This window comes from Hyposmocoma kahamanoa, unplaced genomic scaffold (genome assembly GCF_003589595.1).
Source record: "Hyposmocoma kahamanoa isolate Upper Pololo Valley unplaced genomic scaffold, ASM358959v1 86, whole genome shotgun sequence".
Taxonomy (NCBI): domain Eukaryota; kingdom Metazoa; phylum Arthropoda; class Insecta; order Lepidoptera; family Cosmopterigidae; genus Hyposmocoma; species Hyposmocoma kahamanoa.
Genome location: NW_020654289.1, coordinates 4,799,705 through 4,817,633, shown reverse-complemented (window position 1 = coordinate 4,817,633; position 17,929 = coordinate 4,799,705). Strand labels below are relative to the sequence as shown.

Sequence of the window (17,929 nt, the reverse complement as noted above, 5' to 3'; positions counted from 1 at the left end):
ATATTTAGACATAATTTATTCCTTGAAAAACAACACATTACACATCGTCGTCTAAATTTGAACGCCGCAATATCGGGCGATTAAAGCTTGAAATATAATTTGTAGACGCTTTTATAGTTACATAACAAAGGTACAATCATGGACTACGGTCATATAGTTTATTTCTAGTAATTCTGTTTTACCTGCTCAAAAGTTCACATTAATGGAGGTACGAGGCTTATGAATTGAGCATTACAATTATGGATTATAATCCATATCATGTTATTTCTCTACGGCGTTTTATTGCAGAATGGTGTAACGGCTTTGCAAATGGCCTGCGCGCAGGGCTGCAGAGGGATCGTTGAGCATCTATTGGCGTTCGGAGCCAACGTGCATTTGCAAAATAATGTAAGTGCGTTTCGTTAAATAACTTTAATGTAACGTTTGGCATGATTTGCTACAAAACGTTGGTTTGAATCCACCCGCATCAACAGAATTTTTTCTAAGTGTTCGATCTTTGTATTAATGATTATAACAAACTAGTAGAGTAATTTCACCAAAAAAAAATTTATATCATGGTGGTGACAAACATCACCAATCACCTTAATAATTTAATAACTTTGTTTGTTACTTATACGGGGGCAGAATATCTGTCAGAGATAAGTTCGAAGAGAAAAGTAAACTTGTAAGTTTCAGGATATCAGGTAGGAATAAAATATTAATATTTATTTTTGATCCCCTGTATTGGGGATCCGATGGCAATGGAAAATAATTGGGTAGTTGGTAGTTGAGTTGGATAGTCAGCAGACTATCCTGGTTGCAGCATTGGATCAAGGCTCAGCAGCACTGCCTTGTGTCTCAATTTTTTTTGTACTTGTTTAAATTAGATTTTAAGAAAATACTGTAGGAGATAATATATATTATTATTATTATTAAGCTCCACAACCATACCATAGTTATAGTTATATCATTTACTGCATTATGTGGGACAGAAAAAGGTCTTAAAATTATTACATGTTCATGATAAACCCTTTAAGCGCACTGCAACTTTACTAAGTACATTATCTATTTTCATTATCTATTATCATTATCCACTAACATTCTTATCTATTTATATATTAACCGATTAAGTAGTCAAAAAACTCCTGTATATTATTAAAAGAGTTCGACAGTAAGAATTTTTCAATTTATTTGTAAACATATCGCACAGCAATAGTGCATAAACTCAAAAAGTGCTTTTTTCAGAATTTATAAAAAATTTATTGCTCATTTCAAGTTAAATATTATTAATTCAAAATTCATATATAGGTCAAAGTTTATTACAGACATGTAAACAATTTCCTACATACCAATTATATTTAAAAGTAATTTTAAAAAGAGAGGATGTGGGTTATGTTTTTTTGTATCTAATGGAGCAATAAACATGTTTGACGAAACTCCACCTATGCCATTCTTCCATGAGCGGGGCGTATGATCGTCGTTTTGACACAGTATACGATGTATGTACATGGTAACATTAGAAATTCCAGTGCACTCTTTTCTTTTCCATAGCGAATTATGTTCTTTACTCTTTCCGGAAATGAAAGTGCAAACCCCTTTTAGACGTTTGCTTTTTTACACATCTCACCTGACGTAAAGTGACGACGTAGTCACTTAAAGCGCAGACCATTCTGCAAGCGAAGCTAAGTTAGCTTTCTTATTTTATGATTCCAAGTGACAGGACAAACAAGTCGTACGCTTGATGTTAACTTACACGCCTGTCCATAGGAGTTGCAGTGCCACTCAGAGCTTTAAATAGCAATGATCTGAGGGACACTGCCACTGCGCCTGTCACCCTGAGACATAAGTTCACAAGTTTCATGCGCCTATAATTTCACCAGCACCCTTACCCTTCAAAACCGGAATACAGTAATGCGCACATACTGCTTGGCGGCAGAAATAGGTAAGGTGGCAGTACCTCCCTGGACGAACTCTTACACTAGAACATCTACTGCTACTAAACTTAGCTCACGGAGCTGCATTCAAAGCTAAGTGCTGCCGCATAAAACTCGACTCATAAAGCACAAAATCGTAGTTTCAAATAAAATATGTGACTTATAACAATGAGATAATAGATGGCAAAAAAAATATAAATGAGAAAGAGAACTGTATGTTGTGCACTGAGAGATTATAATCGTATGATTTGGAAATCGTAACATCGATCAAATCATTTGAATAGCGCCATTTCTCTATCACAGCTATTGGTATTGCATTGCACACATATTATAGTTCAGTTAGCTCGGTTAGCTTAGATCGAGATGTGAACATGAGGTGTACTCCCGTTCGTCGTCCGACATCTGTCTGAAACAATTATTGTCAAATAAGTAATACTCGACCAAATTAATGATGATTCGCTTCGCTGGCGGTGTGGGCTGCGCTTTACGCGTTTGTCTGGTAAATGCGTATTCACTGTATTCCATTCCTTTGCCTTATGCATCAGAAAGGATGAAGCAAAGCGCTCCATACGAATGGCTATAGATAATGTGTACGTTTGCTTGTCCCTGAGAACACTGGCTGGGCAATGTAATGCATGACGTAACACTCCATCCACTCTCGCCGACGACGGCTCTTGTGATACTGCTGGCGTATACACGAGATAGTGTGTAGGTATATCAAGTCGTGTACACTACAGTGTGTTACGTGACGTCACTTTTTTTGTCACATTTGCGTCTTAACTGAAATTCAGCGCTGGGAACACATCACGTGTTCTAACATATAATAATATTGAGTTAGAGACTCTTTTGTTACCGCGTCTGGCACCACATATTGTAAATAATCTTTATTTTAATTTAATTTAGTTTTTGTTGTAGTTGTGATTTTGTTTTGTAAAATTACTTATTTGTGTTTTGCATGTGAAGGTTTGTGTTATGTTTTTTTCTGTTTTGTTTGTTTTTTTCTTGTGTGGTATTCAATTAATAGTAGATCGAAGGAGAAACGGTAACGGTAGAACTAAATTAATATTAAATTATAGTAAACACGCGACTTCGTCTGCGTAGAATACTTAAGTACTTCGATTAGACCATTGCTATACTAATTTTCATAGTTTTATTCCTTCTCCATACAAACTTTCATCCCCTATTTCACCTGTTTTAAGATTTATATTTGTGACAAAATTATCCTATGTCCTTCTCCTAGGTCCCATCTTATCATCGAAATTCATGTAGCGGATTAGGTATATGTGAAAACGTAACGGAGATACTTTCGCGTCTATAACATTAGTATCATTTGCCATACTTGCCGCCTTTAGAACTATTATGTTTTAATATGTAATATCTTCAGAGTCGATCCTACCTCAGCTCGAATTAATTTTTCCCGTGCCAGTAAATAGCCACGATTCATTTGGTTTGGGTCGAGCGGCAGGCACACTGGCGTTATTTCAGAATTATTTTTTTTTACTAATGTAATTAAAACCATTTGAAATTGTATGTCGAATAGTATTGAATATTTCATTGAATATAGCGGTATTCTTGTAAAATTCCGAGTTAAGTTTGTATTTTTTTCTATCGTGAAAATTTTATGAATCGTGTTTTTATAAAAATTTTTTCCAGAGTGATTAATTAATTCCACACATTCAATGTTCGGGAATCATCCAAAAACCATTTGAAGTTATATCGACTTTTAAATCTGCTGCAATTACGTTGACTCTCCCTACCATTAATTCTGGAACACGGTACTTTGGCTAAAAATAGGTAGGTAAGGTGCGGTGGTACTTACCTATATGTAACTTATTCAACAAACTTTGGTAAAACAGGTCGGATCGACGGCTCTGCACGCGGCTTGTGCAGCAGACGCGAATGACATCGTCGAATTACTGATGGCCCATGGAGCAGATCCCTCACTTACCGATCAGGTAAGTAATTTCTGAAGTTTTTTTTATGATACCAAACGACGGGACGAACAATTTGTGTGACGAACAAACTTCACGTCTACCCATAACAATCGCAGTGCTACTCAGAGCTTTAAATCCCCAAGAACTGAAGGGCATTTTAACTATGCATACTCTCGACCCAGAGTTATGTGAGACCGTCCCTCCAGTGGAGGGTATACCCACTAAAACCCCTCGGCGCACCCTCTTGGCCGGGCGTTGTATCAATATATAAATAATCTCTCTAAACGGCGATCATTTCGTGTGGCAACAAAACAAAGCGCTGACATAATATATTATACCAGTGTATGATGCAAACGCAGCGATAGCCGGAGGCGGGGGGGTCGTTGGGGAGGACGCTTTTGCACGTTTGATGTCGCCATCTTAATAATACCAAATACAGATCGAAAAAGTGTCAAACAGTACAACAAAAACGTAAATGTTTATTTTTGGTGAATTGTTGTTCATGAAGTTTGTTATAAATATAATCCTGGGAGGTTGTTAGTATTTTACAATAAACCCTGCATAGAGATGGTTACTATTCGATGGCGTAGTTTCTCAAACTCGTATCTTATAATACTTATAAAGCGATTATTCAGAAAATGGCAAAACTTACTATTGTAGCGCTGGTGAGCGGAGGGGGTGAGTAGAAATTGAGACGCAGGCGGAAAGTGCACAAGGCGTATATTAGATACACGACGAAACAAAAAGACATGCGGCTAGGGACCTAGCTGTATGTCTCACTATCATGAAAGAACACCGTTCAGTGCCAAAACCTTAGAAAAGCAGTAATAGGACCGAATCGTCTCAACAACTTGAGTGCCATTCAGTGCCGTATCAATGCTGTAGTGGTAGTAAGCATCAACAGTTTAAAACATATGAGATTACTTATACTATTGGAGTTAATAAAACGATAGCGCGTTTCAGAGTACAACTAATGCCATCTAGGGGTGGTGCGATGGAACTATTGGCGGGTTGAGGTTATAGTTATTACACTATTTATTTCAAATATTTTATCAAGGGTGTTAATTTGGATGCATTACTTTAAGAATGGGTAAAGCCAGTGTGGGAATATGAAGGAAATGTGATGAGAAATCAGTCTGCAAAATTTGTGTACACAATCCATTTTCTGCATTCCAGTAGCTTTGTGCTTTAAGATACGAGTTTTTAGAAAGTAAGGCGACGTATTGCTACATAGTTGTATACCGTAAAATTACACACATACAGGCACAGCTAGTGTAGAAAATAAAAAGGCAGAAGATATAATAGATTTAGTAGCAGTAGAGCTCCTTGTGAAAGAGTCCGTCCAGGGAAGTACTGCCTTACCTATTTCTGCCGACAGTAACAGTAGTAATGTCAGCATTACTGTGTTCCGGTTTTAAAGGGTAAGGGTGCTAGTGAAATTACAAGCACATGAGACTTGTTAACTTACGTCTCAGGGTGACGGGCGCAGTGGCAGTGCCCCTCAAATGTTTGCGATTTAGAGCTCTGAGTGGCACTGCAACTGTAATGGCGAGGCGTGGAGCTTACCATCAGACGCACGACTTGTTCGTACCGTAACTTGCTATTACAAAAAAAATGTAATCGGGTCCGCGCCTTGGTGCATTGTGAATACTTGTAGTTTTCCCCTTTTTGATTAGCTAGATAATTTAATAACGATCATAATTTATTCATTTATTACAGTTATAAAGGGAGAACAGTTGTTTTTCAATTGAAAGGTCCACGATTCAAATCCCAGTGAGGGCATGTAACACCTGTAATTTCTAACTTACATATATTTGTAGATGTTTACTAACAACATCACTAAAACATTGTTACTAACAATATTTTTAAATAGTCTTATTTGCTTTATTATGTAATTAATGTATCATTTATGTGTATACAAAATTTTAAAACGAACTATTAACTTAAACCTACTCCTATAGATGCAAGAGTGTATAGTATATAGTACGTATGTATCCAAAATAAGCTACACGAAAAATGGTTCAAGTTATTTATTATAAAATAAATAATAGACTGTACGGGAAACCCAAGGGCAGCTACCTTGCCCAACGCATTAGCATAGCAATACAAAGGGGGAAAGCTGCCAGCATCTTGGGCACCTTGCCGAGGGACCCAATTTTATTCATATAATTTAAAAATCCTAATTTTACTTTCTAGTAGTTGAGCTTTTATTGTCTTTTTTACCTTTTTGTTATATTATCTTAATTATACAAGTGTTTTACTGATATAATAAGAAACAAAAATGGTACAATTACGAAGGGGACACCCGGGTTTGAACCGGGGACCTCTCGATCTGCAGTCGAATGCTCTACCACTGAGCTATATCCCCACTATCAGAACGTGTGAAATAAACCTACACCACCCACAAGTTGTTAGACGGGTGACGTCATTCCTTTTGATAATACCGATTAGGTGTTAATCCGAAATTATTCATTCGTACTAGAAAAAGAATATATCTAATTTTATTTCTTTATTTACAAGATAATGAACACTTTATAAAGCGTAGACTTGATAGATCGGTATAATATCTACCGATAGAGTGTAGGAATTTATAATTACCGACGACGTATGTTACTTTACTTATGCAACAGAAGCCAGGTTTCACAACTTATACAATTTATAAACACAATACACCCATGTATTTTTCAGTCAAGCGTGACTCATTCCACTTTGGACCGTTCTTATCGTAAGCGGCGTAAAGTCTCTACTTTATTACTACTTAAAATCTTAAGTTACAAACTTGAAGTACTGTAAACCCTGTACCTACTAACGAAAAGCAAACCTTTGCGTAAAAACGAATAATTGCATAACTTTTTGAAATATCTTATTTGACTGAATAGAGTTCATTTACAACTTTTTGCTTTAAGTTGTTAAATATCCTGACCTTTAACCTTTATTGTTGCCAAGAATGATTGGATAAATTGAATAAGCATTCTTATTCTCATAACTATAGAAAGTCTAAGATTAAAATCGATTTAAGTTTAAACATTCTTACACTAGCGTTATAGTATATTTATGAAAATGTAGTTTATGTTAAAAAGAACAGTAATTTTTTAATAAAAATTATTGACAGACGTAACATTAATACGAGGAATAAAAATAAACTAGCTGTTCTTGACAGTCGTCTGCACAAAAACACAAATACATTTAAGAGACAATGAGACCTTTTATAATAAGATTCCGGTTGATATTTAAATTTGCCATTCACGAGGTTTAAAAATACAGTTTAACAAAAACATTATACCAAAGGTTCTTCACATTACACAGCTTCTGCGTACTTGGATCACAAACATTTATGGTAATGCCTGTTTAGCTCTCGCATATTTGAAATAGGTTAATATTACATACGTACACGCCCACGCTCACGCCCTTGTCCCACAGCAGGAAGGGTTGGCAAAGACTACGGAACGCCAGCACTTTTTTTTTCGTTGACGGCGGGGAAATCTTCGAAAGATACTCGGCGTTTCTGGGGGGAAACGCAATTTTTACCCCTTAAAACCTTCCCAATGGCCTTCCTCCGTGCATGTTCAGAGGCTCCGGGACCTCTAACTTCCGCCACCGGTGCCTCTTACGCACTACGCCTTCTTAGGCTCTGGCTCTTAGCCCTCGCCATCCCTGCCGGATTCGGCACAGCACAGTGCAACCACCACACTACACTGCCTGCCCGGAGTTGCTGTTTATATGGACTTTCAGAGCCCCCACTCTGGGCGTCCACAACTCCGAAGTCCCATTTTAGTCGCCTTTTACGACAGGCAGGGATTATCGTAACCTTATTCTTACACCCAGTACTACAGGGTTAACGGAACGCCACCTTTTTCTACCCTGACACAACTTTGAAGCCTCGCATACATCGACTACCCTTTTCATACAACTTATTTTATTCTTGTCACTTCGGATCCCAGCCTTTTTGAGGATCGCTGATCTGGTCAATGTAAGTCCTTCTGGGGCGTCCTCTTAAAACCGTTCCATCCACATTTGCATCATAAATCTGTTTGGTACGTGCCCAAACCACCTCAGCAGTCCTTTCTCTATTCTAGTCCCCACATTCAAGCCTCATCTTTCACGTATTATTGTATTCTTCACTCTATCACTCAACTTTTTAAATCAAATTTTCCCCAAAAATCTCATCTCCACTGCGTTAATTTTATTTCCAATTAAACATCCTTGTAGGAACCAGCGAAGCATTGTGCATGGACATGTGCAAATATTGGATATGATAAATGTTGACAAATGTTTATTCACAAAGAAAAACACCTAGAGTTTCTTGCTTATTCTTCTCAGGTGAATATACCTTACGAATGAAGTAGTAGACTTTAATCAATATAACGATATCAAGTGTAATTTGCCTACCTATGAAATAACAATTATTTGACTTTGATGCATAAAGACAAGTCTCATAATCCTTGAGTATTGCTCCTAGTATTCAATGCATAATGCATACTATTGAAAGAGCGTCACAATTTGTCTTCGTCGCCGATAACAATATGTCTTTGTCTCGTGACTCATAGAACAGATAAGGTAATGTTTGTACCGTGAATAGAGAGGTATAGAATCATTTATTTCATTATCAATGTCACATTTAAATTTAAAATACATTATCGAGACGTTATGATCATCACTAACTTAAATTGTGTGGGTGAAAGGTAAAGGACCTTAAGTCCATATTTTTAACCGACTTTAAAAAAAGAGGTTCTCAATTCGACTGTTTTGTTGTATGTATGTTTCGCGATTATTCCAATTTTGATGACTCTTTTTTTGGTGGAAAATGAGTACTCCGTAGTGTTGATCTCATTGAAATTTGACGAAAATATCCAACCCCTAAGGGTGGCAAACTAGGGGATGAATCCGGTTTCGCGCACTTTTCGGTAACCGATTTCAATAAAACTTGTGTAATTCCACAAATATTTGAGGCCGGTTTTTTTATTTATCTAACATATTTATTTGACCTTAACGCTCAAAAAAAAACAAAAAAAAGCGCTCTGTAGTAAAAGTGAGTCCCTTTGGGTCAGTCCTTCAGTATCACGGGGAGCGTGCACCCCATGAAATTACTTTGCTGTCCACTATTCGAAGGCGTACTCCGACCATATCCGATATCTGCTGTATCAATATCAATTAGGCATGTTATTGATTTTGCGAAGCGACACATCGCTGAAACAAATTGTGTGGTATGTACACAGATACTTTAACAAAGACATAATATGTACTTACTTGATTACGGTGTGGTAGAGAAACGGGTTATAAAAATTTTACTAGCAAAATGTCAATTATACGAATAATCCAGGCAAGGTGTTGGATGAAACGAAAGCGAGTGTGGGAGCTCCCAGACTAGATTCCATAAATAATATAAACTTGTGTTCACTTCCTCTCAATCATGTACTACTCAGTGGCGGATTTGCAGTCCTGGCCACCATAGGCGCCAGGCCATGTAGTCAGTACCAGCCGCCCCTTTCTCAGCACTCATCATATATTGGTAGACTACATAATGAATTTACTTTATTGACAACTTTTATCGAAATCGATTCAGAAATTTAGTTAATTATAATAGCTACTAGTTTTTAATATTTTCGGATGTTGTAAATTTAAATACAACACAAACAACCGTCCAATGCAGCCTGCCATAAAGTGTGTAAGAGGGCTGCTGGTGGCGTTATGTCCTGTTGGATGGAATGTAGTCCGCAACCTCCATACATCTTCTAAGTACCTAAGTTTAAAGTTCAAAAGGGCAAAGAGTAATGGTAATAAATCGTTTTATAAGTATTTATTGCGTTTTTAACAATACCTATGATCTTAAAAATGTATATTGTACAAGAGATTTTTAGTAAAATGGTAAATGGTTCAAAAAAATAGGAAGACGATGTGTTCTCTGCCGCAATCGGGCAGAGAGTGACGATGGAATGAAAAATCAGAATGCGACGCAAAAGAATGGAACAATTCAAAATTTGAATTTAAATACGAGTGTGAGAATAAAATAAGAAATTTAAATAAAAAGGTGGGATGACGATCAAGGAGGTCACACCGTCACAAGTGCGTGAGCCTTTAACTTGAGTTATTTCTTGTTATGATCAGTGATTTTTTGTCACGATTGGCCGCCCCTAAAATCTGACCGCCCTAGCCCCGGCCCTACTGGGCCTTAGGGTAAATCCGCCACTGATATTACTATTTTCAAAAGTCATACATTAACACGTTTCTCCACATAAAGGCCGAAATCAACCCTATAAGTCCACAGGAATTTGTGTAAAATAGTGTTGGTTTCGGTCTTTTACTCTCACATTATAAATGTATCCGAAATATTTTGTTATTTTTGAAAAATTACACCTGACACAAGTTTAAAGGGCTTTGGTCTACAAGTCCAACCAAAATATTAGACACTGAAGGAGTATGTAGTTGCGACTTTATGGGTATGCATGGACTTATGGTTGAAGCCAATTGACGACACCAGTTGGAGTCATGGACTGTGAAAGTGTTCATATTAATATTCGAATTTAAATGTCCAATATGTTTAAATGACAAGTCTCTAACTTCAGTGTCTAATTTTTATTTTGATCATCATCATTATCAACCCATTTACACTTTTTTTACTGAATTTACACCTCATCAATTTTTATTCTTGCTTGTACTTTTATTTTGTGTGACTATTGAAATTATTTTAGTTCTTTGACGAATTAAAATAATTTAATAAACACGATTAGTTATCATTGTCAATTTAATGTCAACAACAATAAGAATAAAATATACCGACGGATTTATGTTAAATAAATAAGTAATGTACGACAAATCGCTTAATTGAACGTGCCATTATCTTATTTTTTTTCATCGAAAAAAAAGTTACGCGCACCACAGTCCATCGTCAAGTTCGAATATCAAAAACTTTTTCCACGCTAGTGTGCAAAAATCGCTTTTGCGCGTAGGTTTCTAATGAGAAAGAAAGCCTTTCCGAGCTAGTGAGGTGAAAAATTTATTATTATTATTAAATCCACATGTGCACGCCTATGTGATATTATTAAAAAAATAGCATGTTACGCCCATAAGAAATCAAACATTATTTCGGATCTAAATCGCGAATGTATTTTGTTTTTTCAAACAAGCTAAAGTTACGTGCTCCTTACAGGTACCAATCTTAGATGATGAATGAAAATGAATTATGAATTTGACATCATCAATTACGTTGTAATTGCATTCTATTTATTTATTTAGAATAGAATAGAATACATTTATTTGCCAGAATACAGTATTTATATATCAACCTGCACGCGGATGTGCAAATATTAAATCAATCAAAATTAAAATCAATTTGCATTTAATAAGGTACATCCACAGAATATAATTACACTTTCCTGAAAACTTAAATAAATGTATTCGTGTAAGGAGTACACAACATTCATAAACTACCTGTAACATTAAAATAATAAGCAATTGAATGTGAAATAATTAGAATTAGATATTCATAACTATAAGTTAATTCAAATATTATTTAAGAGCTATAATATGATTTTATACAATAATTTGACACTTATCGATAACAATAATAGTAATACCGGAATACCGCCATTAAAATTCTCTCCATTTTAAAATTCAAAATTAATCTTTTAGTCCACGGGAGAGCTAGAGGCAAGAGTCTAAAATAAATCTAAAATAAATATCAAAAATAATAACAATAAAAATATTTACCATTCTCCCAAAAGGTGGGTTGTATAATTACAGATTGGCTGTAAATTAAACTACAAGTTAACTACTTTAAACGAGACACTTGAGTCTATACTAGATAACTGAGGTAGTGGAACGTGCACCAATCATGAACATTTTTGAACTACGTCTACCTCCAAAAATATGAAAACGCAAATTTTTTTTCACTTTCAAAATTTTTTATAATTTTTGATCGAAATGGAAGACGTCAGATCAATTTTGACAGCTGGCGGCCATCTTTATTCGCTATAACCGCGACGCGAAAAAAGACTGTGATAATCATTGACTTACAATTATATGGACGTCGGGTCCGCGCTAAAAAGTGTCCGCACTTGTAAGGCGCTAAAATCGTATACAGAGCGCCAAACTCCGCTTTAGTCTTCATTTGTTCTACTGACAGCGCGATACTGCGATGACATTACAATTTAAATTTCGAATAGGTTGACTTGAGACATTTTTTTCGTGGTTTTTGTATTAGACCCGTCGTCCATTTATTTGTAAGTCAATGTTGATAATAAATTAAAAAAACGTAATTCTTATAAGGATCCCGCCTCAGGAACTTTTTTATAATCATATTTGAATGTGGTGTTGAAGAGTGTGGTGACTTCTGTGGTTATTTTATGTTTTGGTGTTATTGAAACATGCACGTCACACATCCAGCTTGACACTTTGGACTGTCCTTATTGAAAACGGTATAAAGGTGAATTCAAATCTTAATTGTCAAACTTAACGTGCTATTGACCCTGTACATGTCTACAATAGTACCTACATCGCAAACTTAATTATGCAGTTAAAAGTTTACCTTATCATTTCTAATGTCGAAATTGAGGCTTTTTCGGAATAAAGTTGCTTTTCGTCTTTTAACTTAAAATCTGAATGATTTGAAAAAACTGTACTACGTAATACGTACGTGAATTCCTGTTTGTTTCACAAGGCAACACTCATGTTGTCGTTTGAGCCTGACCGTATATTCACAACTGATTTATTAATAACTCTACCTCCACTTTGCTCTCCTGGTAGCATGCCCCGTGCATACCAAATGGAGTCTGCCAAATACAAATTAACAGCACGTGTTGCCTGAAAATGGCTCTTTTTATTAAATTCGTGACTAAAAGCGCATGGTATTGTACAAACTTTCATAAAAGTCAACATTATTTTGACTCTAGAGTCTTATGGAGATTTTATTTCACTGGCACCGAAAATCTTACTTCATTCATAATAATTTATTGCATAGTCACATGATAATAATAGTAGTGACGATGTGACTGTTACATAGTGAAAGGCATTAAAATACGACAGTGGGTTTCATAAAAACATCACACGAGTGTTTTACATCCTAATTAGGTACAGTTACATATAGTGCTTTATCTATACACATATTATAAGATCTCTATGATATGTTTGGGAACCGCATGTTACGACCGGAATTGCGGCTCTGATCAGAGCTATTAGCAGTAATTATTAGTAAAATAATGCAAAAAAAGTACCTACGTTTTCACACAGGGGCTACGTATTTTTCGCCATTCTCCATTCCATAAAATCTTGGTAACTTTTTTCGTACTGCTTCCTTGACTTTGCTGGTAACAAGTCATCCAAAACGTTCGTTGCTCTGTCGCGGAGGTGGGGTCTCCGAAATATCTTAAACACTATCTTGATCGTTCATTTAACAAAATATAAACGAAAGTTTAAAAGGATGATGTATGAAAATTGTATGTAGGAAAATTGACCTTTTTCAGAGTTACGATCTGTCGTATCTATATGGTGTGGAGATTAGCAGTCTTCTTGGTTTATAAAAAAAAAATTATTATTATTGCAGACAATATACTGTCCATTTTGTTAGTACACTTACAAGTTATCTATTCTACTGTTAGTACAAAAATACAAAATGAAAATAACACGAATGAATGTTTTTATTTGCATGAATTATTGACCCGTGGTATCATTATAGTTAGTTTAATTGTTACTTATACTTATGTAATGTGACATAAATATATGGAGCGATTGCAAATGGAAATGTGGGGAAAGGTGGACCTCGGTTTACCTTTATATATATTATTAATGCGATGGAAGTAGCGAGAGTGCTTTGTCAAGCATCATTAGAAGGCAAGTGTGACAGTATGTTATTGTGATGACCTTAATTACCAAACTTGGATTCCCGGTAGGACCATTATGAGAAATGAACTTTTTAAATTGGTTCCAGTCTGAGTTCTGGCTGAGGCCTCGTAATCGATCTTTCTATCAAGAATCTATACAACCTCAATGGCTTTGTTTAGTTCCGCACAACAGTGAAAATGTTGAATTAATCACTTTGAATAAAATATGTAGTAAAATTGAGGACACTGACTACTATATGGTGGAAAAAAAAACACAAACTTACCTTGAAATTTTACAAGAAAACCGCTGTATTCAATAAGTACTTTACATATATACCAATGATTTTTTTTAGATCAACTGAACTAAATAGAACACGAATAGTATAGGATATACACATTGACTTACAATTATATGGACGTCGGGTCCGCGCTAAAAAGTGTCCGAACTTATAGGGCGTTAAAATCGTATACAGAGCGTCATTCACGCTTTAGTCTTCGTTTGTTCGACTGACAGCGAAGCAAGCCAAATTAGACAGTACTGCGATGACATTACAATTTAAATTCAACCTTTTAGCTTTTTCATATTCCTTTACATGTCACTACGTTTAAATAGGTTGACTTGGGACATTTTTTTCGTGATTTTTGTATTAGACCCGTCGTCCATTTATTTGTAAGTCAATGGATATACATTTTTTAAATGGCTTCAATTTCTTTTGTAAAAATAAAGCCAGTGTCCCTGCCCCTCGCGCCAATCAAAATGAACCGTATTGGTACGGGAAAAATTTTAATTCGAAATAGTATCGACTCTTAATAATTATAAGAAACTAGTAAAGTTATTACAAAAAAAAAAAATAAAAATAACCCGGTAGCAAAACATCGTGAAATTCAATAAAAAATAATAATGTTGATGTATACACCTTGTGTTATGAGCTGTAGATGCATACAGCTATAATAAAAAGAAATGCCGAGCAAACGCATGACGTCATCGGTAGGTAAACAATCTGAATAATGTACACATGCCGTTACCGAGAATTTTACAAATTGATTGACTAATTGTCCTCAATCCAAAACTTTTACAGGTTTTAATTAAAAGTGAAAGAATTAAAACCTGATTAAACGGAGAAAGAACACAAGATAACGCGCGAGCAGTCAGTATGGTAACGTTTCCTTGCTAACCTACTTATGACGTCACGTGGTTTCTAGTGCTTGCATAAGACATTAAAATATTACAATCCTTTCTTAATGATTGAAAAATTATTTTTCAATCGGATTTAAATCGCGTAAACTTTCATGTCCTATGTGTAACAATCGCGAAAACCTAAGAACTCGATAAATCATTATTAATTCACAAAAATATTGATTGAATAAATTTTATATACTTTCTAACCACATTTTAGTTTTGTCTGATTGTTTGGCAATTTGTCTGGCAATAATGGTTGTCTATAATTTATTGACAGTGGTCCCAGTCTCCCATGAGTGTGGCAGGTGGAGCTGCTGAGGGTCCTCCTGAAGGCTTCAGACGGGCTGCCAGGGGGTCTTTTTCCGCCATCTTGGATCTGATCACTGCAACGGCTAACTTGGATTTCCATCAGGTAAGTTCTCTCTAAAATCACTGCAAAAACATCTAACCGTCGAAATGGCGTTAAGAAGAACTCGATATCATACGTACAAAGAGCACATCTATGTAAGTACTGTAACTGAGGCGTAGCTTGGGTTGCGTAGCGAGAGGTACTTTTATGAATTTAAACTGGAATAATCTTCAAAATACACTTTATTGCACTTTTTTACATGCTTTCGGCGTTGGGTTATATTTCGTTATATCAAGATGCTCTATTCTTTTCTTACTTCATTTTTCAAAACACATTATAATTACAAAACTATTCATTCAGCCAGTGATTCTACTCATAGAGTAGAGCCTAGACTACAGTACACTCACAATTTCTTTAGAAAACGGAGTAAGAAAGCGAGGATAGCTAAAGAGATCGGTAGACAAATGAAATAAGTACAATAGGTAATGGGTAGGATACGACACCAACAAGGAGGAATGGTTCTCCATTCTCAGCAGCATCATTCAGCAAAGGGATTGTGTATTAAAAAGTATACTTACTTTAAAATATCGTCTTTTCAAACTCTCTAGGCCCGCTCTTCCCGAGATTACTGTTATATCAGTCGATTGACAAAGTGATTTTCGGACATATGCGGCAGTTCGTTTTTCCTTTTACTATAATACATACACAAAGTTTGTGTTTGTTATAGTATTTAAAACGAGTTTAAAAGTTACATGGTTCACCTGATGCAAAGTTGTAAGATGCAATTTTCAAGTGATTCGGTTGCTACAGGGAGTCTACATCCGTTGTACGTCCGTCATCTGTCCAAAACTGCAATTGCAAAATAAATAATAATATACCCGGTCAAATTATAATAATAATAATAAATATGTTTATTTCTCACCACAAAATACAACACAATATAAATCTTAGTAGGTACGTTACAGTAGTGTATTGTTGGAGCTGGTGCTAGATGTAGGTATTTCACCTGTATTACAAGTCACCAGGCCCCATCCCTTGAATAACGAGACTTAAATACTAAGTAATAAGGAGTAAGTGAGTACATGATTAAACTTGTTAAACTAAGTAAAACCATAAAAATACAAACTAAGACTAGACAGTACTTATTGTTAGCGTGCGTGGGTGCGTGCGTTCGTGTGTGCGTGCGTGTATGTGTGTGTTGTTTGCGTCTGGTGTTTGAATATGTGCCTATATAATGTGTGTATATGTGCCTATATAATAATGTGAACCAAACTGCAAACCTTAATTTACAATTTAAATTAAGCATTCGGATGAAGCCATAGCCTCCTCATAGCAAAGGTTGAGCAACCAGTTCACAAGCATCTTCCGGCACTCATATATTTATTCAGTTCATAAATTTTCAACCTATCTTGGGGCTTATTATAAAGATAGCGTCCAAAGAAACAGAAGTACCTATGACTAAAACCAGTTTTGAGATGAATGTCAGTAGCGACTAGATGATTTCGCCTCGTGGAGGCGCTATTGTAAGGTTTGATTGCATGTTGCATTAACACAGTATGGAGAATAAACAGTTGCCTGACAGTGAGGAGTTGAGAAAAATAAAGACCCTGAGTAGAAAAACGATATGGCTTAAAACAAGCAACCATATGAATTGCTCTTTGCGCACGTTCAGGAGACATGAGAAAGGATTTCGCAGCTCCTCCCCATGTAGAGATACAATAGGTTAAAACTGACCGGCCAAGTGCAAGATGCACCATTTTCATAATATTAGCATCTGCTACATAGCGAAGTCCCAAGATACCTAATAGTATCTGTAGTATTCAGAAAGGTTGGGGTAGTTGAATGGGGAGAAACAGGATCAACAGCAATCTGGTATGGGGCATCCTGTAGAATAGCCCAGTTACGGATGGAAAAAGGTATAAGTAACAAAAGGTATAAAAGGTATAACAAAAAAAACCCTGAAGAGGGTTTCTGATTGGGGAGGACTAAACTTAGTCCAATTTAACCCACCGAGACACAAGTTTGCGCGTTCACCGCTAAAAAGACTCCATTTGCTGCAGACCTTCAGTTCCAGAACGAGCCATTAAATATTTCGGAGAGCATCGGGATCCTTGGTGTCGACATCTCTTGTGACGTTCAGTTCCGTAGTTACTTAGATGGCAAAGTCAAGCTGGTGTCCAAAATGTAGGTGTTTGTAAATAAATATAGAAGGCAGTCTTAACCGAACACTGGAGTTTGATTGACGTTCCCACGTATCCAAACCAAACATGGCGCAGCCGGTACTACCGTGATTTTTTCTTAACGATGAAAAATTTGCAAAATTAATTAATTCAAATATGAAGTGAAGTGTAAACGTACATATTATCTATAAAAGTAACTTGAAATATTGAAAGTGAAAAGAAAAGGTGAAATATTAATGATGGAGTCAGTTTTGCAGCCACCGCGGCCGTTTAATTTTGAAAATAATTTGGTTAACGTAACGTCTGGCAATTTGTGTACCGAGTGGGAAAAATGGAAGAAAGCATTCAATATTTACTTCGAAGCCTGCGAATTATCACAAAAAGATCCAAAAGTACAAATAAATATATTGCTGCACGTAATTGGTGATAAATGTCGCGAAGTATACGAGCAATTCACAGGAGAAGTCAAAAATATTAAAGAACTACTTTTGAAATTCGATAATTTTTTCATACCGAAAAAAAATTTTGCAGTTGAGAGACAAAAATTCTTTAAAAGAG

At 35.9% G+C, this 17,929-nt stretch overlaps 1 protein-coding gene and 1 non-coding gene across 2 annotated transcripts in view; one reads left to right on the top strand and one right to left on the bottom strand.

Annotated features, from left to right (window-relative positions):
• The window catches only part of LOC113234876 (ankyrin repeat domain-containing protein 65-like), an 82,140-nt gene that overhangs the window by 41,406 nt on the left and 22,805 nt on the right, over positions 1-17,929 (top strand). The window contains exons 4-6 of the mRNA XM_026470398.1: positions 289-387; positions 3,770-3,868; positions 15,120-15,254. Coding sequence (XP_026326183.1) covers positions 289-387; positions 3,770-3,868; positions 15,120-15,254 — 333 coding nt within the window. The remainder of the gene's footprint in view (positions 1-288; positions 388-3,769; positions 3,869-15,119; positions 15,255-17,929) is intronic.
• On the bottom strand, positions 6,144-6,215 carry Trnac-gca. Its single transcript has one exon. It is a non-coding gene; the product is annotated as a tRNA-Cys (tRNA).